Here is a 23,880-nt window from a genome sequence, read left to right on the forward strand (position 1 = left end):
TGCTACAGTTATTGCAGTTACTATGTGTCTCCATTCTTCTGGTAGACATCTTAGTAGCTTTCTTATTCTCTCATGTGTGGTATACTTTTTGCCAAGAGAATTTAGCTCATTTATGATGACTGTAAACCTTCCATACATTTGATCTATAGTTTCACTATTACTCATTTCAAACAGTTCAAACTTTCTTACTCCTATGTCAATCCTTGTTTCTTTTATGTGGCTGGTTCCTTCATGGTGTGTTTGAAGAGTGGTCCACATTTCTTTGGCGTTCTTGCATTCCATGATCCTGTCATATTCTTCCCTGCACAAAGCACTTTTAATAAATAATTGAGCTTTAGTGTTTAGTAGTACCCTGTCAGATTCTTGAGTTGTCCATTCAAGTTGTGGTTTTGGTGTGAATGAATCTTTGACCAGTGGAGCATAGTCTCCAACTTCAACTACAGCCCACATGTTGATGTCTTGTGACCTAAGAAATAATTCCATCTTGTCTTTCCAGTAGTAGTAGTCATTTCCTTCAAAAAGAGGTGGTCTATTTGATGATCCTCCTTCTGAGATGAATTTTGCAGGTTTAGACATTACTTCCTTCCTGAATCTTTTCCTCAAGCACTTGTTAGATGCTTAGATTTTAGAGGCAGTGCTCTGATACCAATTGAAGTAACAAGGTTTGTCACAAGGAAGGGGGGTTTGAATTGTGACCCTTTAAAATTTTCTACTGCAAAATAAGGTTAGACAATAACAGCCTACAAAAGCTTGATGGTTAGATCAACTGGAGAACGTTCTCCTTAAAATGTAAGTGCAAATAATCAAGTGATTAGTGTGTATAGTGTTTGCACAAAATAAGAGAGTAAGGGAGAAGAGAAATACACAAAGAATTTATCCTGGTTCACCCCTTAATAGTATGGGCTACTCCAGTCCCCACTTGCGTGAGATTATCCACTATAATCTAGACCAAGATTACAGAAACTTCCCTTTGATCTAAGCCCAGATCAAAGAACCCTTTATGACCTAAATCCAGATCACAAAGTATCCAGCTATTCAGCTGATCTACCTTTACAAGGTAACCTCAATCAATTATACCCAATTGACTTGAGAGAATCCTAATGATTTTTCAATGGTTTCTTTGGATCTAAGCTTATACACCTAACCGGATGTGAAGCTTACAAATTGATACACTCAAAGTACTCTACAAATATATGATCCTAGATTTCTAAAGAGCTTTAGAGTATGAGTGAAAAGAAGAGCTTGATTGCTTGAGATGGAATGTATTTAGATTGCTTTGTGTGCTTCAAGTTCTTACTCTTCCCATTAAACCAACGTGCTATTTATAGATGGAGATGCTCCCTTGTTGCTTGGACATCACACATATTCGTTGTGAGTGGAGAAATAGCCGTTGAGAGACAAACAAACCAGCCCATGTGATTCTGTCCTTCAGATGCTTCAGGAGATCGTTCTTCTCATGGTCTCTGACAGTCACTTGTACTTGTTGGTCAGAAATATTCTTTGGCCAACTGTAAATGGGTTGTCTCTGAGTGTATATCCGTTGCAAATGTATTTCCCATGTGGGAAAATAAGATTTGAATTCATTTGGATAAGATTGCCACCTAAGTGCAGAAACTGGGAGATCATTCTCCAGGACGTTGGAGACCATTCTCTGAGATGGTGTGGATAAGGTCCAACGAAAATATAGCTGTTGCAAGTTGTTGCAAGTTGTCAACCAGCTGTAAACTCTTCATCAAAGGCATAGAGTAGCCACTGTTCACTTGTCCTTCAAAGGACACATGAATAGTGAGATAAGTACTATTTTATGGGAGAATGTAGCCACCCATGTCATAAGCTTGTACTTTGGATCAGATATGAACCTTCATTGCAAGCTGTATGTACTTGTTGCTGAGTTCTCATTGGTCTAGATTAACTTCTTTAATGATGTTCTTGGAGAACATAAAGCCTTGTTGCAAGATGTGAAGTTATTATTCCTTAAAGAAGCTTATTCGAGTAAGCTCAAGAACCAAAATCAATTCCTTGCCTTAAATGACTTATTTGCACTGTTATGATCCTTTAATAAGTCCAACTTAAAAAGTTCTTTCTTGTCTTGTACCAGTTGACTTGAATAAGTGCTTATGCTTTAGAACACACAAGTCTGGAGACCAATCTGAGATCATTCTTCTACTGCAGATTTGTCTAAAACTTGTTTGATTCTTTTCTTATGAGTGAAACAAGGTTAATTTAATCCATTGCATCTGTTCTTAAATTAAATCACTCAAGAGCACTTGTTAGATCACAAAATGATCAGAATCAAATTAAAATTTAATTAAGGGTTGTTATCTTTAAAACATCAAAATAGGATTTTGTCTCAACAGATTTAACTTGTAAATCGTAGAGTTTACCTCATATTAAAATGAACATATATAATATATATTTTAACTTATTTAATTTTGAACGTAATATGAAATTAATAATTTTATTTTTAATTTAGAAATTCAAGTGTTATGAATATTAATTAAAGAAAATATGACAGAATTAATATATTATTAATTTTAAATATTGGATAATTCATACTTAATTGATTTTCTCTCGTTCTCATTAGTTAAATATTAGTCATGCATTTCAATAACAAGTAACACAATAACTATATTCCCATCAATATATCTTGTAAAGAAATCATAGGCCTCTCATTTGTTTTACGTATTAAATATGACTCTTTGAATCATACATTACATATCACGTGAGATTGAATATTATATATGATTGAAATACAAAATAATTTATTTCAACTCGTATTGTTTTATTTAAGCCCCCTTATTATATTTAAATGTCCAAATTCTTGTCTATCTAGCTAAAAAACTTATTGCATTTAAATAATTGCATAAAATTTTGCAATATTATATTATTTTATCAAAATATAATAATTACTTATTTGTTTTTGTTTTTCACTTGTTTTCATCTATTCTTTTTCTATTATTTTATTTTTATTTTTCGCACACGTGCATAAAAATATGAGACATTGTTAGAAACACACGAGTACTAAAAATTATTATTTGTCTAACTCTTAATGTACTTCCTACGTTCTTCCGTCCCTTTTTATAAGATATTGTATTTATTTATTATTACTATGATAAAATTGAACTTTGGAATTGACTAAAAAAAATTAAGTTTGAATGGTTAAGTGAAAACATGCGAGTTTTGATTTTATAGGGAGTTAAATCGTGTAAACTCGTTTTGACTTTCGATTTTACTCAAGATGAAACTCCAATGTAACACAAAAGTCATACCTAAAAAAGTAGAATCCATATAATTTACGATTTAAAACGAGTTTTTAATTAACAACCTTAATTTCTATATTTCTCAAAGTACAACATTATATCTTTCACTTCTTTCATTGTGACTTCAATGTACGTTGATTTAGATTGCAACTTCTTACGGTATATTATTATAAATATAAACAATAATTCCTTGATAAAAAAAATGTAAACAATAATTCCTAACAATATATTATTGTAAATATAAATTTAAAATCTTCAAAAGATATTTTGGAATATTATTTTCAACACTAAAATTTTTGGTATTTATTTATTTTATTTTTCTGGCATATATAATATACCCCTAAAAAAATCATTTTGGGCCCCTAATTTTTAAGGACCTAGGACGGCCACCCTCTTCGCCCTCCTTCAAATACGGCCCTGCCAACAATGTGCAGTGATTATGATAATGATGTCGACAAATTCTACTATCTTGTAGAGTCTCAAATTAGTACAAACTCATATGGTTGCAAGGTTGATTCTCAAATGAGAAAGAATTTTCTAAAACCAATTTTGAAGTCACAACAAAGAGAAAATTTGAACTCATTGGTATTATGCTGTTAGCTCCTAAGTATGACCAAAGAAGCACGGTCGATGTACATGTTTACAATGTTGAATACATCAAACTACGACATAATTATGGCAGAGAATTTGACCATCTTTCTTCTCTGAACTAAGCTTAACGCAATATTCCATTATATGTGACTACAAGCCTTCGATAATCGCTACTTCGACAGTGTGAAGTTTTCAAGTTTATATCAATTTAGGGTTTCATGTATTGCATCTTAAAATGATCTCTTATGTAAAGATTCTGTTCTATTATTTAATATATAGAAAGTTTAATATCAATTGTGCATGCTTCAAAAAATTTAAAATTACTTTCATTCTCCAATTTTATTTGGTTCGCTGGATTTTGTTTAATTTTCAAGTTTTAATGCTTTTTTATATAAATCAAGACCAATTTAAATTTGAGTAATGGATTATGTTTTGAGTTAAAGTTTTGATGGTGTAAACAACTATAAGAAAGATATAGGGAATGTAACGATTGTATTTGATGAAAACATTATAAGATCTAAGTTTTGATCTTGCTAACACCATGCTATATAGTTGATTAATTTCTTCAGGGCACACGCAATTCTGTTTCTTTTATTGCATACTCAGATTGTTTGAAACAAAAATTTGAAATTTATGCCTCTAGAATTCATTTTTATTGTATTTCCTCCCAAAAAAACATCTTAATTTTATTATTACCATTTTGAAAAGGGAAACAAAAAACAGAAATCTTTGGAAGCTCTTAGTCAAATTGTTAAGAAATGACAGATCATTCTAACAGTTTATACAGTTAGAGTAAGCTGTGACATGAGCATGAAACCATTTTGTAACATATATGAATTTGTTAAAACAGAAAATTTCTTTCAAATGTGTAGTAGCACTAAAAAACTACTAAATCTTAACAGCAATATCTTATATGTACAGTGAAATTCGCTGTTTCAGAACCTATACAGCTTCAAAAGATGCCGTTTAATGTGTCAAAATGATACGGAACATGAAAGATCAGTATGAAGTTCAGTATTGCATCAATATTACCAAGAATGTGATTTGTATTTGCACGGCGAAATCCAAACTTAACCTCTTAGTTATAGCTTCAAACACACTGTGCGCTAATGAAACTCTTAAGGTGGACTCAAACACACTAAAATAACTAGATACCTTTTGTTCCATCACCGTCTCTTTTATAGCTTATTTAATTTGAAATTTGATCAGTACCAACAATCTACCTCTTCTCCTTGTTCTTCGGGTAAATTCCACTTCTTTGGCGGCCCAGAGGCCCTTGGAGGTCTTGGAGGTATACCAATATTATCCCAACCAGGTTTTGCGAGTTCTACAAAAATCATCCGGCCGTAAAAATTCTGTTGACAACGGATAAAAAACATTAAAAAGAGAACATTCAGTTGTCAAAGTTGATAATCAAAAGATAAAATCTGAACCTTTTGATCCATGTTTTCTAGTGCAAGCATGGCATCGTCTTGACATGTGTATTGAATAAAAGCAAGTCCCTTTGATCTTTTCGTGATCGCATCTTTAACCATTTGAACTGCAGCACACGTGAAATAAACGACACGTGTGAATCAAACTACTAAAACCAGTTATATACATTATATTAAGGTCCTACTTTATTCCGAATCGAAATATTATAAAAATCATGCACTTACCTTCAGCTATTTTGCCAAAATTTGAAAATTCCTTTTGCAGAGCGGTCTCGCGGGTAAAATAAGGTAAATCTGTCTCCAAATAAGAGCAAGTAGAACTTCATAAGAACATGGTAAGTAAAAGATAGAAATAATATGCTCAATACAATGCAGGTTAGTTTGGCGATGTACATTATGCTAATAAGTTAACACACAAGAAAAGTGCGAATTTTTTAGATATCTAGATGGATACTTAGTGCTTTGGAACAAACAGCATAAGTGTCTTATCGGAAGTCTGAATATGTAGAAGTCATAGAGGACAAATGCAATATTGCCAGTTCGCATTCCAAATTATTGTGCAATTGACACCTTCGGATTTTTGTTTATCAATTATAGACATGGCCAAATGAGATTTTTTTTTTTCATTACAGAGGACCAAGATTCAAGATTCATATCTAAGCATAAAAGAAACATATATAAAGGCTTAAAAGGGCTCTTAAATCACTTTGCATTTCTAATAAGAATGCCCTTCTTCTCTACTGCCCAAGAAAAACATGACTTAAACCTAAATAAAGGCTACAAAAACATATCTATCCTAATGATGTTACAACACTGTTGTCAATAGCGCAATATAGAACCCACTTGGGTTGGTCTGGTGGTATTGGCTTGGGACCTGGGAGTGTGCTCCACCTTAAGGTCTCAGACTCTCAGGTTCGATTCTCTTTGGTGCCAATTTGGATGGGCTAATTTAGCTTCTTCAAAAAAATAGCGCAATATAGCTATAGTGGTATAGGAGAGTGGCCATTGGCCACCAGAAACATGCCGTAGCAGAGAGGTTTAGTTTAGCTGCTGGAGCAACGAAATAGTGGATGTCGTGGTTGCTAATGCCACCGCACCTCAGACGAGTACAAAAATTTAAAAATAAAAACCTTAAAATTTTAAGGTTAGAGGTATTTTAAGAACAATGTTCGGGATTCTCCTCTCTCACTGTCTCCAACCTGCTGTCAGTTTTCACCACTGGCTAGTCACAAATAGTTGTTTGTTGAGATGTTGTGTATATACTATAGTATAAATAAATTATATTAACTCGACAAAATTTCAAAAGTGTGCCCACCCTGCTATCTACTTTCTCACCATAGTATTTTTGGGGTCAACCACTACGCTCCTCTATCTGCATCTGGGATTGATAACACTGGTTACAGATAGAAATTTCTGAATAAAAATTGCAACTCATACCCGTAGCGAGAGCACCGTGTGCACACCTTGATAACAAGAAAGTATCTGACGCTGAGAGGAACTGATATTAATCTTTGGTAAGCAAATTAGAAAGAAAAATGTAAATCAGATAAATAGAGCTTCAAATCCTTATGCCTAATTAACAAATTAACGAAGATTCCACAATAAATACAGGAACATACAATAAATACTTTTCATATCTAAAGATTCCACAATCCGGCAAACAAAGTACACTTAAGACCTTGAAACCCTTCCTTCCAAAGTTGATAGTTAGAAGAAGCACCAAAGATATCTGATTACTAGCAATACTCTTTTACACATTCGGCAAAAAACTAGTTTTTCTTTTTATTTTAAAAAAAAAAGTAAGCAATAAAAGTACTGGATTATATAGAGAATCCGATGCTATAGACACTATATCATTCCTTTCCTGAGGCTCCTGTTTTATTGTCCCATAATCATTGTATAATGGTTCTTTTTCATCACTTGCATACATGGGTTCAACATGGAATGAACGTTTTTGTAACAGTTCTAATATTGCAAATAAGAAAAAACAATGAACATAGCAGAGAAAACTCGAGCCAAATTCAACAATCACGTGATAGGATTCAAATAATTTTTGCATACATCATTTGGTCACACTGCGTTCAAACTTCAACCCCGTTGAAAATGAATAGTGTCTTGATTTGTATCTTTAGCTTTGGCAGGCAAAGAAAAGTTTCATTTCATACTCACCAATTCAACTCCTACTCCCTATGGATTACATGCAACACTTATTAACAATCACAAACAACTATAAAATTATTCAACAAAAAAATTAATCAATTTGTTACATCAGTTCGCCTCACTAATATCCACAAGCACATATCTATCAGAGCAAGCCTAAAATCCTTATATCAATCTCAGAAATATATAATATTGAACATTTGCAAGTTCGATTTCATAACTAAACCCTATTTTTTGCGCCCAAATGGTCCATTTGATTTGCAAAACATAAGTACTAGACAGAATAGCATATGACAAATTTAGGACAAACTTTTACAGTATTGAATAATTTTTTGTCTTGTACATGTTTGGTAAACAAAAAGTTATTTTTGTATTTAGGAGTTAGGATAAAGAATTGTTCCGTGGTTTAGTGAAGGACAAAAATTTCAGTTTTTGTCTAGTCTCTTGACTCTCAATTTGTCCGGTCCCAGAAACATTTTTAAAATCAAACACGGTACAACCGGAGTTGTCTTATCCAATCCCTTATTTTTTTAGCAAACCAAACACACCCTAAATGGCTAAATCTATTGTTGAGATTGTGAGGATTTGGGGGAATTAAGTGAAAAGAGCTTTCAAAGCTTGAATGAGAGTAAAATTCAAAAGGAATCATTTTGATAAAAGATACAAGAAAAAAAATACAATTACTCTATTTATATATCAAATTATTTGAGACTTAACCAACTATGAAACTAACTAACTAACCATGTCACTAATCACCTAAACTACTAATTATCGTTTTTCTTAACATCTATTAACTACCAGATAGATAACCTAAACCTCAAATACACCAACCAACCAATATAAGTAAAACAAGAGTAATGAAGAGAAAATATTTCAGCAATAAATAAATTAATTACCCAAATAACCAAATTGCATAAACCATAAAGGGTAGAAAGTTTTTCAGAAAGAATAGAATTAAGAGATAAAGAGAGTGAGAGAGAGAGAGAAAGGGTAGTTACTTACTTCTAACAACGATTTTGCTTGCAAGTGGATATTCATGTCGCATAGACAATGATATTCTGAGGTTTAGACGAGAACTGTTTGGTGTTGTGTAGCAAGGGAATGAAGCTAACCCCAATATGCTTGTCTCCATCAAAATCAAACCACCTCGTACTCGTTTCAAACAACCTTGTACTTGTCTCAGTCTCAGAAAACAGCTGAAACCTTTTTGTTCAACCTATAACAACAACTTGATTGTTTGATTCAGTCGTGGACTCGTGGGTCGGTTGCTTCCGCTTTTGAAACTAGTTTTTGCATTTTTTGGATTAATTGATCGATTTATTTTTAATTTTTTTGTGGGGGTTAAATATAAGTAAATGATTGCTACTAGTTTTTCAGAGATTTTGTTTGTAGGGAAGATTTTTTTTCGCATTTTTTTGATTTTTGAATTATTTTTTGTCATGATTTTTGGTATTACTTTTAATTCAATTCGTATATATCATTTGAAATTCAAAAGAAAATTTTACGGTTATGCTTAGTACATTATATTAATCTTTCTTGCAAAAGTTTAAATTTTTTAACAAGAAATAAATTAAATATGTATTTTTTTAGTTTTTTCCACATAAAAATTCATCTTTATGTTAAAAAGTTCTAAATTTTTATCGGAGATATTCTTATAATATCATAAACATGAATACAAAAAACCATTCAAAAATGTGAAAGTATAGAAGAGTTTGATTAAAAATAGTAACCAAAAATTGTGATAGAAAAATGTTCAGGACCAAAAAGCGTGAAAAAAATCTCTAGTGACTAAAAATAAAATTCTAAAAAACTATACGAAACATTTACTTATGGGTCAGGATCAAATGACATCAAGGTGTCAAACTTAAAAATATGACCCTTCGATAATTTTTTAACGGATAATCGTATTATAAAATCGATCGTTGGATTGAAAGATACTATAACATAGATCATATATATAAAAGATGACATTAATCGGAAATTATTTGATAGTCAATGACATACATCAAAATTAATGTCGTACGAACATTCAAAAATTGAGTTAATTTTGATTCATCTCATTCATTGACGTATCAAATGATTTCCGATTAAAGTCATATTTAATAGAAATGATCTACGTTATAATATAGTTCAATCCAACGGTCACTTTTATAAGGCGATTATCCGGTAAAGAATTACCAGATATGTCATATTTTTAAGTTTGACACATTAGCAGAGGGGTGTTTTGGGGGTGTGCGACATATGCGACGGCATAAGGTCTTAGAAAAATAGGGGCCTCTAATTTTTTTTTATAGGATAGTAGTATTAGTAAATGAGAGATATAAAACTAGAAATTGCAGGCTTCCAAATGAGAGATTGTGGAGTTCAAATACTTGAGATTCTTTTTATTCTAAAATGATTGATTTATTAATTACAAAATGTCCTAAAAGACATTTTTCTATTGTGAATAAATTTTTTAGACACTTTATAGCTAATTGTTATACTATAGTTTTATCAAATGAAGAGACGTATAATAGAGATTGTTTTGTTTCTTAGACGCTTTATAGCTAATTTTACATTGTTTCTTTTATTATGGCCTATTTTTAATAATCCCACGTGGTCTTCAACTTTTTGGAGATGCCGCTATTGTTAGACTATGAATCTTTTTTATGTTAATTACAAGAATGATTATATTTTATGTTATTTGCAATTTAAATAATGATGGTTTTTTTATAAAAAAATTTACGTTTTTTTATTAAAGAACCACTTTTATATTTTGCACAGAGCCTCCAAAAACTCGGAGACGCCCATGCACATTAGTGTCGTTTCATGCTGATCTTTTCCTTACTTAACCTTTTTTTGTACAATTAATTGATTTATATTTATTCTGCGAAAATATGTTCATTAAATTAAAATCAGAACTACTAGTATTAATAAAAGAAACAAAAAAAATCAGAACTACTAGAAAATAATGGGTTTTTTTTTTTTTCATTTTTGAAAATAATTTTTTTTTAAAAAAATAAAGACTCATTTTGTTTCTCACAAATTTTTAGGACAACTCAATTTTTAATAAAAATTAAATTAGCTTTTTTGAACTTGTAAAAATGGATAATATATTGAAATCAACCGAATAATCTCCTCAACATAAGTTGTACCGAGATAAACTACAAGAGTTTATAAAAAGTATCAAGTAACCAAAATAAATAACATAATTAAGGAAAAGCTAACATAATAGTCGATTCTCAAATAGATATAAGCGGGTTGAATGTTATGACTTATGAGTGTGATCAGGGCAGAATGATCAATACAACAGCTGATGCAAATGAAAATGAGGGACACTTGGCACACGATCCTACTCTTCATGAGCCAAGGCGTGGAATGAGGGAAAGGCAGGGGCGGCTTGCACATATGTGCAAGGTGTGCGACAGCATCGGGCCTCAAAATTTTGAGGGTCTCAGCTCAAAATTTTGAGGTCCTATAATATTACTTATATATTATTTATACTTATAAAATATCATATATTTATTAATAGATTAATTTTTAGGCCCTAAACTAATAGTTATATATTGTTAATGTTCATATAATATCATATGAGTATCAATAGATTAATTATCTATACTCGTAAATATAGTTTTAGTCCATTTTAACCTTTCCATAAAATTTAAACAAAGATAATTATTTTGTATTTCTTATCCCATTTGATTTGATGCAATTGGTTTAATATTGATAATTTATATGTTTATAAGAATAAAAATGATTTTTTTATATTATACGTAATTTAAATCGACAGTTTTTTTTAAAAAATTAAATTAAATTATTTATATTAAGGGACCACTTTTATATTTTGCACATGGCCTCCTAAAACCCGGAGACGCGCCCCTGCAGAAAGGATCCAGAAATATGCTACTGACTATGTTAAATATAGGCCAATGAGGGCTTAGGCCCTCTATTCTATCAAAAAAAAAATATAGGCCAATGATTGGTTATTGTGGGTATGGAATTTAGTGGATTAATATTGAGTCTCTTCTCCCTTGGAGCTTATTAGATTTCTGAGTATTTTTTACTACACTTATGTACTAAGTGGATCTATAGTACCAGTTTATTTTCCCAGCAAATAATTGTACTGTTGCCTATGAGAAATTAGTACAATTTACTTCCTTGTGTTCATTTATTTGGTTGACTACAAATTATGATAGTTTGAAACTAAAGATATTCGTTGCTTTCAACCACCAAAACGAGTAGAGCTTGACCTTGTCCAACTATGGTAGTTTTTGACATTTTTATACTGGCAACAAATTAGTCTATGTGTTATAAAGAATCAAGAATCGAGCACTAATTTGTTTTTGATATGAAAATGTCAAAAACTAATTTGAGTTTATTTCAATCAATATTGAATTGTCCCGTCAAAAATTTAAAATTTGCAAGAACTAAAATGAGCCTTCACTTGAAAAAATGAACTATTGTGTGCATGTAGATAATAACTATAAAAATGTTAAAAGAATTGTTTTCATTAAATAAAAAATGAATTAGCTCTAACAAGCATTTTATGCTCTCTTTATTGCAATGATGATTGATTTCAAGAGTTTCACGTTTTTCATTAGCTAGAGAAAATTAAAACTTATAGAAAATAAAATAAATGTTTTTATAGAATAAATGGGTCTTAGTTTTACAATTTTCATCCTCTATAAAAAAAATACATTTTTATATTAATAAAAATATATTTTGGTATTGTACCAAAAAAAAAATTGGTAAGACAAATAATTTATTTTACCACCAACGAAGATTGAGTCTTGTGACTTGTGGGATAAACTCTTAAAATTTTGTGAACTAATGTACAAATTTCAACTAAGCTATATATATGTCCACATTTAATGTCCAACTCTAGCTACCTCGAATAAGATTACCCTGTCACCTCATTCCACTTTTTTAAATATCTTCTTTAACGTTGTGTTTGGTTTAAAAGAAAAGGGAAAGAGAGAAAAAAAGTAGAGAGAAAGACAAGAGAAATAGCTGTTTAGACATCATAGAAATAGAGAAAAGAGATTAAATATCGGTGGATCCTACCACCTTTTTATTTCGCCACAAAATAGAGAAGAAAGTGGGAAGAGAAGTCACTTTTTGATTTATTTCCATTTTTGCCATTTACATTTTCAATTATTTACATTTTCATAACAATTTATCAAAGACACATTTACAAGGATATAATTGTCTTTTTAAAAAACTAAACATATTTCTCTCTCTTCTTTCTCTTATATCAATCAATACATTAAATCTAATTTATTTTTCACATTTTTCTCTCTTCTCATACTCTCTCTTACCTATTTCTCCCTTCTCACAACCAAACATACCCTAAAAGTCATGGTCTAACATGAAAAGATTGAGGACTCATGTTAATCGTCAATATAACCTTTAATTTTAAGAATTGCCCCAAACATGAAAACAATCAAAAAAGAAGCAACAATAACAACAAAAAATCCAAAAACAAACTATCTATCCATACAAAGACCCAACACACAACAAAATCCACAAGACCACCCACATAACCTAGCCCGATCTTGATCCCACCGAGCCTTTATGTTAGTTGTTGTCAGGTGTACAAATAGTTCTAATCGTTTTTTCCTATATAAAGACATAATTTCGATGGCAATGTACAAAATCCAATCACTTTTTACTTCATTCCTTCTTGATCACATATTGACTTAAGCGCTGAAGTGCTAACATATTTTTATAGGTATCTTCTCCACCGTGATCTACTGTACTTGAAACTTGTTACCAACATAACTAGCTACTTCAAGCCACACCTTCAGAGTTATTTTATTTCGATCGAATAAAAGTAATATATTTGTACTTTTTTTTGGGTAAAATATTTGTTAATAAACATGTTGTAAAGTCGCACATCGGTGCCATGATTTTCCATCTAAATTAATAAAAGAAGTTGTCTAAAAAAAATTGGTTGTAACTAATATTACATTCATCTGTGTGAAACGAAAGGCTCTCTTAAGTAAATTCTCGAATTCAAACTATGGATGAAGAAAATTTTAATTGAGAGAATATGTTTTATTAAAGATGGTTAGTCAAATTTTTCAATTATATTATTAAGGAACACTATATTTAATCCAATAATATATTTATCAAACCAACATAATTTTGGTTTTAAAAAATAAAAAAGGACTAGCAAACAAACAGAATTAGAGTGCCTACTGCCTATTAATGTTGATAAGGAAGGGACTTGAGAAATTTTTTTTTCCTTTCATCATCAGTTTTATCTAGTTCAATGGTCAGTTCTGGTATCAAGTGATTTTAGTCCTCCTTTAATCACAGTTGCGGAGAATTGAACCGTGATCCTCCCTATCAAGTTCAGCGTCAATCATCACTAAACCAACTAATTATCGGTAAAACTTGAGGATTTAGATGGCAACGGTCATTATACCAAATAAGCCAAATAATAAAGAACGTGTACGTGTCTGTCCTCACACTCTCATTCTCATGCCCATCCCTCCCTTCCTTCCAACGGTCCGTAAACTTCACAGAACCTGCTCTTGCTATCTCAATCACTGGCTGGGTCCCACTTACTGGCAAAATCTTATTGGACAATGCAAAGAAATCAAAATCTTAATCACCAAGGATGAATGAATAATAAATAATTGAGGAAGCACTTGCAGTATTTAAGTCAAACTTCATAAAACACTCTTTCCACACCGATAGTACAGTCTTTTTATTTCATTTTTTTAATTCATTCACACTTATCCAACACCAATTTTTCTATTTTTACATATATCTAAATTACATTCTTACCCCCGACTTTTTAATTCATCTATATGATTCCTTCATTTTTACTTTTTTAGTGATATCACACGTTATATTTGAGTCAACATTCAAATTACGTTTTAATGCAATTTAAAGTTACCGTTTCTCCTCTGTAATTCAAAGTAGTAGTTCAAAGTAGTTATGCTTTACAATTCAAATTGAAATTTAATGCATGTTTGGATTCTCCAAATTACAATAGATCACCATTGCGGTGTCCGACACTCGTATGATACTCATATGACATGTGTCGGATTACTTAGACCGGTGTCAAAAAAACTCAATTTTTCTTTTACTTTGACATTCCTTTGATCGATGTCCGATAACCGTAAAATATTTGTACAACACGTGTCGGACAAGTGTCCCCGAAAAAATTGTTTTTTCTTTATTTATACTCTCGTTAGGCACAATCTATAAATGTTAAAGATGTGTCGAAACAATAATATTGATCAAATGAATGATTGAAGATATTACATTTTGATTACAATATTTTTAGTTTGGCCTAACTACACATTTGGTCCCTTACGTTTATTTTAGGTTTTAAGTTAGTCCTTTCCGTCAATTTTGTCAATGTGACAACCAATTTGCATATGTGGACAGACACGTGACACTTGGATACATTGACACGTGTATTGTTCAAACGATGTTAGTGACAAAACTAACGGAAATGACTAACTTGAAACCTAAAATAAACGTAAGAGACCAAATTGATACTTTTTAAACGTAAGAGACCAAATTGAAACCTAAAATAAACGTAAGAGACCAAATGTGTAGTTAAATATTTTAGTTTTTTCGATAATACATGGATAAATAAAGGTAAAATATTACCATCTCTTGTTTCAAAACTTTTTTAAGAAATAACTTGTTCAACTTAGATTTACATGTATATATTTTGACTTTCAATTTATATCGTTTATAAATGTGTAGCGGTGTCGGTGTCCTATATTTTTTACAATAGAGATGTTGCGGTGTCCGTGTCAGAGTCCGTGCTTCATAGATATTAAGTGCATTTCGTCAAAAAAAAAAAAATCCATACTAAGTGCATGTTTATGGTCGGTGGCGGAACCATAAAGTAAAACTCGGGGGCCACTAAATTATATTTTATACAAAAATCTAAAGTAATAAAAAATACAAATTTGATCATAAAAAAATTAAATTGCATACCCTAAATAATATTCTACGTGTGCGACTCGAAATTATCAGTGATTTACCTTAAACAATTACTTATACAAAACTCGGGGGCCACTAAATTATATATTTTATAGGGTCAGCGAGAGTAGAACTCACAACCCTAGTATGTATAGGCGTGACCTTGTCCGTTAGAAACCACTGAGTTACACATACATTCTATTAATTCTTGCTTGCAAACAAATATATAGTTTTAATGTATAAAGATACCAAGGGCATTAAAGTAATTTTCATTTTTTCGGGGATGGTCGTGGCCCACCCCAGCCGTCGTCGGAAGTTGACATGGAGCGTCTATCGTTTTCATCAGATGATTTATTTGATCATATATCTCTGTCGTTCGAAGTATCAGATACTCCCCCTCACATTGCTCAGGCTCTACCTCAATTAGAAGCTCCTTCGGAAGCGGCTGCTACTCAACCTCTTCCTCTGGTGGAAAGGAAATATCGTCTTTGGTTGACTGACCTCATTGTGGTGTTATATGCGGCAATCTTAATAGTTGCGATGGGCATCAACAATTGCCCAAAACACACATATCCTACCAAGGCGTGTTTTCACTCCGGTCGATTCACATTTCAACCAACCGATCAGAATCCGTTGTTTAGTCCATCTCATGCAACGTAAGTGTTTTTTTAATCCAAGTTTAAGAGTCACTACTATAGCATAAACAATTTAGTCCTCAAATATACTTTTCGTTAAATCCAAGTTTAATCTTTGACTTTGATTTTAGATAAACAATTTAGTCCTCAGATATACTTTCCGTGCATATACATTATTAACTTACAATTGATTTTAGTTCATTTTAAATAACTTGAGTGTGTTTTAGTTGTTTACTCTTTTTTAAACTTTATTTATTTATATTAATTATATAATTTATTTATTTTAGCACTGATGTGCGCACGCGCACACACACTAAGCACGAACATGCGCACACTAAACATATCTTAAAAATAACAATTTAATAATATACATTGGTTTAACAACAAAGACTATCAAACAATTTTTTGAATAATCTACTGGTTATTCTATTCTAAGCCGACTACTTACTAGTTTTAATTCAAATATTTTGAATCACATGATACTCAATTGTATAATGAATATTTTGAATAACATGATACTCAATTTTAATTCTAAGAAGATTGTATTGGGGGTGGGGTGTTTCAGATTGAAGTACTAACAACGAAAATACTTAAATTAGCAGGTAAACTTAGAATGAAAACTTTTTAGATGCGAAATTTTTAGGAATTGTTTAGAATCCTCTCTTTGTTCCTATTTAATATTCTACATTCTAGCTCTCAACAATAAAAATGCTAATTCCTTAGCTCATCCATCTCGATACAAACCTAAAATTTAAAGGACCTATGAATGCATTTTGCCTATAATATACATATGTTGGTTATGACTAGAATAAAATGGGATTGTAGGTCGATAATTGATTTTCTCTTTAAAAATGCAAAACAAAGTGCTAAACTGGTTGTCTCACTTAGCGAGCACCTTGCTTGGCTAAGCGAGCGTATCAGAACAGAACTCTTCATAATCAATATTTTAAATAACGTAATAATATTATGCGATTAGAATGTTAATAACGCTCAGGAAATTAGGTTTCAGGAATCAGAACAGTTTAGAATTACCCCGGGGAAGGTTTTATTTTCTTTTCTTTTGGGCATGATATCTTAGAATATTAAGTTAGAATATGTCAATCAGGAAAATTTATGTCAGAGGAGTCTCCACTAGGCGGAACGGACGTATATACCTATCCAACTCCGCGTTAGATAGTCACCCCGAGACCGGCTTGCCTCAGAGTGTACTTGATGGTTACAATGAACAAGATAATAATAAGTGTTACTCCCTTTACTGCTTTATATTATTATGTCATGATAACATCATATTATGTTAGAAACTGACATTCAGGTGCCCTCGGTGTAGTCACCATTAGTTGGGTAGCAGGAGTTCACTGAGGCTAGTAGTCTTATCTCACGCCTACTTATTTTGTTCATACAACAGGTTAAGCGAATCATCGTGGTTGAGGATCGTGAAGTTCAAGTACTTAGATTACACTTTGTGCTGACGTCATGTTATTCTTATATTTTATATAAGAATTAGTTATGTTATCTTCTGTTATTACAAGATTTATTTTATTCATTATTTTAGTTGTTAGCTGAACTACGAATTCCTTTCATGGACATATGTAATCCTAACCATGTATTTGGACTTTATGCAATGTAATTTTATTGTATCCCTTTTATCATTGGCACAATTTGTCTATCAAACATCATACAAGATAAAAAGTTGTTCGATACCTTAAAAATTTGTCGTTTGTTCCATTAAATACTTACCTTTTATAAATCAAACAAACTCGAAGTTTTTTGTTTCTACATTTTCCAACTCATATTCAAATTAAAACCTCCATATAAAGTTAGAAAAGACTCAACATCATCAAATATCCCAAATACTTTTTGCTAATTCTGAATTATGTTTCAAAATTAAGTACACGTTAACACGATATCAAAACAAAAAAGAGTGAATAGATGAGCACAACAATGTTCGTCTACTCGTTAGTGTTCTTAAATGGCTAGGTGATCAAGGTGCTCTTCATAAAAATGCACTCTCACATGACCATCCGTTTATAGGTTTACATGTCTGGTATCTGAAGATTAAAGAAAGTTTTCGTGTTATTTGGTTGACAACAATTAGAAGGATTTGGAAACCTCATAATGATTTCTTGTTTAATAATAAATCTTTTGATTGCGACCTTGTACTTGATCAAATAAAGGTCCAATTGGTGCATGGTGGTTTATAGTGAAGGTCAAGTTTTTTGAGTGTGCCCTAGCAATGTAATATTTAAATTCTTTGGCATGTTTGGGTTTGAGGGATGTTTAACTTTTGTAATTTTAGACGTTGGTGTGTTGTTGCTATGGTACAACCATCAAGCATGATGTTTTATGTTGCTTAGGTGTGGATGTGCGCACTTGTAGCTCGTAGCTAAATTTTGGGTTCTTTATGAGAAATTATTAATGTGACTCTTAATTTTCTTTAGTTTGTGCAGATCTTATGTTAAACCACGATGATTTTGTTTAATATGTGAATATTTTTAGTTGCTTAATTTTTTTATTATTATCCTAACTTAACTTTTAATGACATTTTTCATAGCCTAACTTCTATTTTAACATAGCATAAAAACTACCGTATAATTTTAACAAATATTTTAAGGATTAATAACCAGCACATATTTTTTTACATAATCATCCAATGTCTATCACATCATATCACTTTGACAAATATCTATATATAAATATGATGAAGTTTTATTCGAAACGAAAAAAATATGATGAGAAGATTTTCCTAAAAATTAAAGAAATATATAATTTTTATTTAAAGTAGAGAAAAAGAGGAGGAATCCGTTGACTCCAAGAGTAAGTTTTCATTGACTTATTCCGCTTAATAACTCGATATCGGTATTATATTTTTTTTTTAAAAAAGATATGATGAGATAACTAGTCAAACAAAATATATTTTACTACAAAAAAAATATCATTACACAACCATAAATTATTTTTTTTACGTACCCGAATTACTTACTTACTTTTTTTTTTTGAAACAATTACTTACTATAATCGAATCTTTGACCAATAAATATATTTAGATGTGTCATAAAATAGTAGCCACAAGGACAAATTAGACTTTCCATACCAAAAGAATAGCATGGTCAAAGAACGTTTAAAATTTGACTTGGAAGAAAGAAACTATAGCTGTGTGTTAGTAAGTTTATTCACATCACAAATAACACGCAAATAAAATTCAGTGGGTCCCACATTACAACCCTATTAACACACAACACAACACAATAATTCTCCTTTAAATAGCCTCTTAATCCTTTCTTTCTTCTTTCTTATAAGATCCAACACAAACCAACGGTAACACAAACAAAGACCAATTCCAACGTTAAATTATTCATCATTTGACTCAAAAAAAAAAAAAAAAAAAAAAAAAACATTGAGAACAAGAACAAAAAAACATGACTTGTTCCGTCGCAGTTTCGAATTCACCGGTGTTTTCACCATCATCATCTCTTTTCTGCAACAAATCTTCAATCAAATCTTCTTCTTCATCTTCTGAAACACTAACGTTATCTTTATCTCATCTTAAACCTATTAACTCTTCTTCAAATTCTTCTTGTTCTTCTCCTTCTCCTTGTTCTTCACCTTCTTCACCTTTTTGTCTTCGATTACCGAAACTACCCTCGGTTTTTTCATCCAATAATAACAATAACTCTGCGTCTTCAAATGATGCTGTTTTGAAGAGGAAACGACCGACAAGGCTTGATATACCTGTTTGTTCTTCTCTTACTTTTGGTGTTCCGGCGAATCCGTCTGCGGTGGCGCGTGATGTTGTTGAAGCTGGGGGAGATGGGTATTCTGTTTATTGTAAGAGAGGGAGGAGAGAGTATATGGAAGATCGTTTTACTGCTGGAGATAATCTTCGCGGTGAAAATAATTTGGTAAGAAAATTTTCAGCTTTTTTTATTTATTTTATGAATAGAATATTTAGTGGTTGATTTTGATTGTGGTGTGTTTTTGACTTTTGTCAACTGGGGTTGTGTAAAGTTTGAAAATTTATTTCTTAATTTGATCTGGTCTGATTGGATTGAAAATTTTAGAGCTTTTGAAGAATTGTTATAATTTTTTTGGTATGTTTTGTTGTTAAGTTCTGGAATTATTGCTGTATATGGAAAATTGAGATTACTTTATGAAGGTGGAAAAAGTCAAATTTAAGCTGAATTTGGAAAATTGAAATTAGTTTATGAAGTTGGAAAAGTCAATTTTAGCTGCTATGAAATTTTAGTTTTTGTGTTTTTTTTGAGAAAGTATCTTGGTTTATGTTTTTTTTTCTCAACTTATTCATATTTTGTGTCATGAGATTGATTTCTAATATGCTTGCTTCTTGTTTCTAATGACTAAGTTATAGATGTGAATTGTATAAAATCTAACTTGTAGGAGTTTATTTTGCGTTTATTGCAGGCTTTTTTTGGCGTATTTGATGGCCATGGAGGTGCCAAAGCTGCTGAATTTGCGGCAAATAACTTAGAAAAGAACATCTTGGATGAGGTGATCATGAGTGATGAAGAAGATGTTGAGGAGGCTGTGAAGCGCGGTTACCTCAATACCGATTCTGAGTTCATGAAAAAAGATCTTCATGGTGGAGCTTGTTCTGTAACAGCATTGATTAGGAATGGTAACTTAATTGTATCTAACGCCGGTGATTGCCGTGCTGTAATTAGTAAAGGAGGGGTTGCAGAGGCCCTAACATCTGATCACCGACCTTCGAGGGAAGACGAAAGGGATAGAATTGAAACACTGGTAAATTTTCTGACCATTGCAGTGGTTTCTCTTTTTATATGCGGTTTATTGAAAGTGAAACCAATGTTTGAGTTTGGTTTTGTTGGTTCTTATTCTTATGTATTGAAATGGGTTTTGCAGGGTGGTTATGTTGATTTATGTCGCGGTGTTTGGAGGATTCAAGGATCTCTTGCTGTATCTAGAAGTATCGGAGATCGACACCTGAAACAATGGGTGACAGCTGAGCCTGAGACTAAAGTTATTAGAATTGAACCTGAACATGACTTGTTAATATTAGCTTCAGATGGATTATGGGATAAGGTAAATTCATTGCCATGTTCTTTATTATGTCAGGGCCGTATATGAGGGAGGGCGAAGAGGGCGACCGCCCTAGGTCCCTAAACATTAGGGGCCTAAAATAATTTTTTTTAGGAATATATTGTATATGCCAATAAAATAAAATAAATAAATACCAAAATTTTTAGGTGTTGAAAATAATATGTCTAAGTATTTTTTGAAGATTTTAAATTTAAATATATTTTAGGTTTATATTTACAATAATATATGTAAGAAGTTACAATCTAAATCAATGCACACTTTGGAAAATATAGAAACGAAGGTTTTGCATCTAGCATGAATATTTTCAAAAGTATTTTATTTGAGATATGAGTATAGAGCCGACACTTCCAACAAAGAGTCGTAGCTTTAGAAAATACAATCACCCGAGGTATCTTTTAGAGTCAATTATTTTTTTGGTGGTTGTTGATATGACAATAACTTGATTAATAAATATATTTGAGCAGTTAGAAGTATTTGAAAGTATTTTTATTTGATACAAAAATATTGAAATCATTAGATAATGATGAATTAAAAAAATCTTGCACAATTTTTAAGTCTGCTTTTTGTTATAAGAATTTGTCAGAAGTTGATGTGAATGATTTTTTTTTTTTTTTATGAAATTGAAAGTGTTGCAAATGTGTTGATGTGAACAATTGAAATTTTTCAATTTGTCAAAGTCATAGATTGTTATCCAAATGTTGCGGTTGTTTATCGAATTCTCTTAACTATAGAAGCAATTGTTGTTTTCTATAGAAAGAAGTTTTAAAAATGCTCACAAGAAGTGTTTTATACAAGTATTTTGATATTAAATAAGAACTTCAATATTAGTTTGGAATTCAATTTTTTTATACCATTTATAGTTAGGCCCAAATTATAAATTCGAGGCCACCAAAATCATATAAACGGGCCTGCATTATGTCAGCGTTTGTCAAATGCGATTCTGAATGAATTTTGTTTTGTTAAACACTTTTCTTTTGAAACTATTGAATAATTAACTGATCAAGTTTCTTTTTCTGATTCTGATTTCAGGTTAGTAACCAGGAAGCAGTAGACACTGCTCTTCAATTCTGCGTAGGAAACAACAAACAACAAGCATTGTTAGCCTGTAAAAAGCTTGCAGAGTTGGCTGTTTCGCGCGGCTCATTGGATGACACAAGTGTTATGCTGATCAAATTGAAACAATATATTTAAATCTTCATTAGTAGAAGAGAAGAAGGTGGTGACTGATGATTAGGGATTAGCTTATTCTTTTATGTATATAATATAATGATTATCATTAATTTATTAATTATTTATTATATCTAACGACATTTATTGGTGATTTTTTGTACCCGTAGATGGGGAGTAGTAGAGATTAACAATGTTTAGCAATTTATTTTACTAGGATATTTATGAAATAATCATGTAATAACTCTATAGATTATTGTTTTGGTAATTAAATTCATTTATTCTTTTATATACTTGATATACTGAGTTTGTGATGGTTTATAGTTTCACTTTTTTTTATGCATGATTGTTGATTGCATATAATTTGCAAATGATAATGAATCAAACTCGAAAGCTTAATCAAGGTGCATGCACCTTGCTGCATTCAACGACTTTCAATCGGAATTCAGTCGCTAGGCTGCGAGTCTACGACTAGCCGCTCCCTTTGTCACACTTTGTTGGGTGATAGAACATCATCTCACCACCGTCTGCTTGAAACATAAATTTAAAGCTGAGAGCTGAGTTAGATGTTCATGCTTTCTTCAAATATATTCTTATGAATTGCATTAGTCACAAGGTTCATCACTTCCTATATAACATGTATGGACATACTAAGGGTCTATTTGATTTAATTTTTTTTATTTTCACTTTTATAGTACTTCCTATATGCTCTCTTTATACATGTATGGCTACTAGCGGAATATTCTTTGGTATTTGGGCTGTACTTACGAATTGACCAGCCCTAGGATCCAATGTTGATGGTTATATAAAGGAGCCTCTTGACCTAATTTGAGTATGTATGTACGTCCCATTGCTGAGTACTATAGAGCGCAACCGTTCCCTTGAGAGTGAAGAGAAGAATCAACTCTGATATCTGCTAACCGGTGTTTCGCCACCGTCGTCTGAAGGTTTATATTTCACTACGGTGTATAGATCTTTGAACTTGGTTGTATCAGTTACTCATCTCAATATGAGCTAACTCTCTAATAGTTGGATTATGTGAAGTTTAATTGATTTTGATGTTAATCTTGTGAGATGTGATGTGTGTTTGTTTATGCTACTTTAATCCTTTTGATTTAACTCTAAATGTTTATATCTTTGCTTGACCACCTTAGATTTAAATGCAAGTTCGTTGTTATGAGACATCTAGCAATGAATGGATCTAGAGGATTAATATGGTAGATTATGGACACATAACTCTTTCTTAATGGACTTAGACATAAACCTTAAGGCCATAGTGGAAATCAAGCGGGCTAATATGAACTAAAACGAATTAAGTGTGAACCTAGACATAGAAATCGCCTCATCCGCAGTTTTACATCTAACGCTGTAGACATACACCACTAGGTAAGCTTGCTCACAGTAGTCATGACAACATTTATGACTCACATAACATCAATTGAAGTTAAATGGATAATAACTCCAACTACTCTTTACTCTTGATTTCAAAATCTTTTTTAATCATTCTCTTTAGTTAAATGTTGATACTCAAAATGATGTTTGGTTACGTTTTTACTAATAAGCTTAGATCTAATTGTCGAATGAATGAAACGAAGTTCCTTTAAGCAATCCATGTGGGATCGATAC

The 23,880-nt window shown here is 31.6% G+C and overlaps 2 protein-coding genes across 5 annotated transcripts; one reads left to right on the forward strand and one right to left on the reverse strand.

The window, feature by feature from the left end:
• Window positions 1–4,686: 4,686 nt before the first annotated feature.
• Window positions 4,687–8,770, reverse strand: LOC123921214 (organelle RRM domain-containing protein 1, chloroplastic). Of its 3 annotated transcripts, none has more exons than XM_045973654.1 (5): window positions 8,447–8,770; window positions 6,722–6,772; window positions 5,510–5,578; window positions 5,285–5,391; window positions 4,687–5,206 (listed from the first exon to the last, which is right to left on the reverse strand). In XM_045973654.1, the coding sequence occupies exons 1-5, from the start codon at window positions 8,574–8,576 to the stop codon at window positions 5,057–5,059; spliced, it is 507 nt and encodes a 168-aa protein (XP_045829610.1). In that variant the 5' UTR covers window positions 8,577–8,770; the 3' UTR covers window positions 4,687–5,056. The 3 variants fall into 3 exon arrangements, with proteins under 3 accessions (XP_045829610.1, XP_045829612.1, XP_045829611.1); XM_045973656.1 differs by having other exon boundaries at window positions 6,722–6,782; window positions 8,447–8,569; XM_045973655.1 differs by lacking the exon at window positions 6,722–6,772 and having other exon boundaries at window positions 8,447–8,767.
• Window positions 8,771–19,305: 10,535 nt separating this feature from the next.
• LOC123921215 (probable protein phosphatase 2C 25) lies at window positions 19,306–22,552 on the forward strand. Of its 2 annotated transcripts, XM_045973658.1 has the most exons (4): window positions 19,306–19,910; window positions 20,431–20,769; window positions 20,890–21,069; window positions 22,117–22,552. In XM_045973658.1, exons 1-4 carry the CDS (start codon window positions 19,428–19,430, stop codon window positions 22,276–22,278), a joined length of 1,164 nt encoding a protein of 387 aa, XP_045829614.1. In that variant the 5' UTR covers window positions 19,306–19,427; the 3' UTR covers window positions 22,279–22,552. The 2 variants fall into 2 exon arrangements, with proteins under 2 accessions (XP_045829614.1, XP_045829613.1); XM_045973657.1 differs by having other exon boundaries at window positions 19,309–19,910; window positions 20,431–21,069.
• The last annotated feature ends 1,328 nt before the right edge of the window (window positions 22,553–23,880 follow it).

This window comes from Trifolium pratense, linkage group LG4 (genome assembly GCF_020283565.1).
Source record: "Trifolium pratense cultivar HEN17-A07 linkage group LG4, ARS_RC_1.1, whole genome shotgun sequence".
Lineage (NCBI taxonomy): Eukaryota > Viridiplantae > Streptophyta > Magnoliopsida > Fabales > Fabaceae > Trifolium > Trifolium pratense.

What these genes read in the sequence shown, in the direction of transcription:
- LOC123921215 (XM_045973657.1), top strand. Translation starts at nt 19,428, where the DNA reads ATGACTTGTTCCGTCGCAGTTTCGAATTCACCGGTGTTTTCACCATCA. An exon ending in TTCGCGGTGAAAATAATTTG is followed by an intron (nt 19,911 to 20,430) that starts GTAAGAAAATTT and finishes CGTTTATTGCAG; the next exon opens with GCTTTTTTTGGCGTATTTGA. An exon ending in CAGATGGATTATGGGATAAG is followed by an intron (nt 21,070 to 22,116) that starts GTAAATTCATTG and finishes TTCTGATTTCAG; the next exon opens with GTTAGTAACCAGGAAGCAGT.
- LOC123921214 (XM_045973654.1), bottom strand. Translation starts at nt 8,576, where the DNA reads ATGGAGACAAGCATATTGGGGTTAGCTTCATTCCCTTGCTACACAACA. An exon ending in ACACGGTGCTCTCGCTACGG is followed by an intron (nt 5,579 to 6,721) that starts GTATGAGTTGCA and finishes ATTTGGAGACAG; the next exon opens with ATTTACCTTATTTTACCCGC. An exon ending in TAGAAAACATGGATCAAAAG is followed by an intron (nt 5,207 to 5,284) that starts GTTCAGATTTTA and finishes CGTTGTCAACAG; the next exon opens with AATTTTTACGGCCGGATGAT.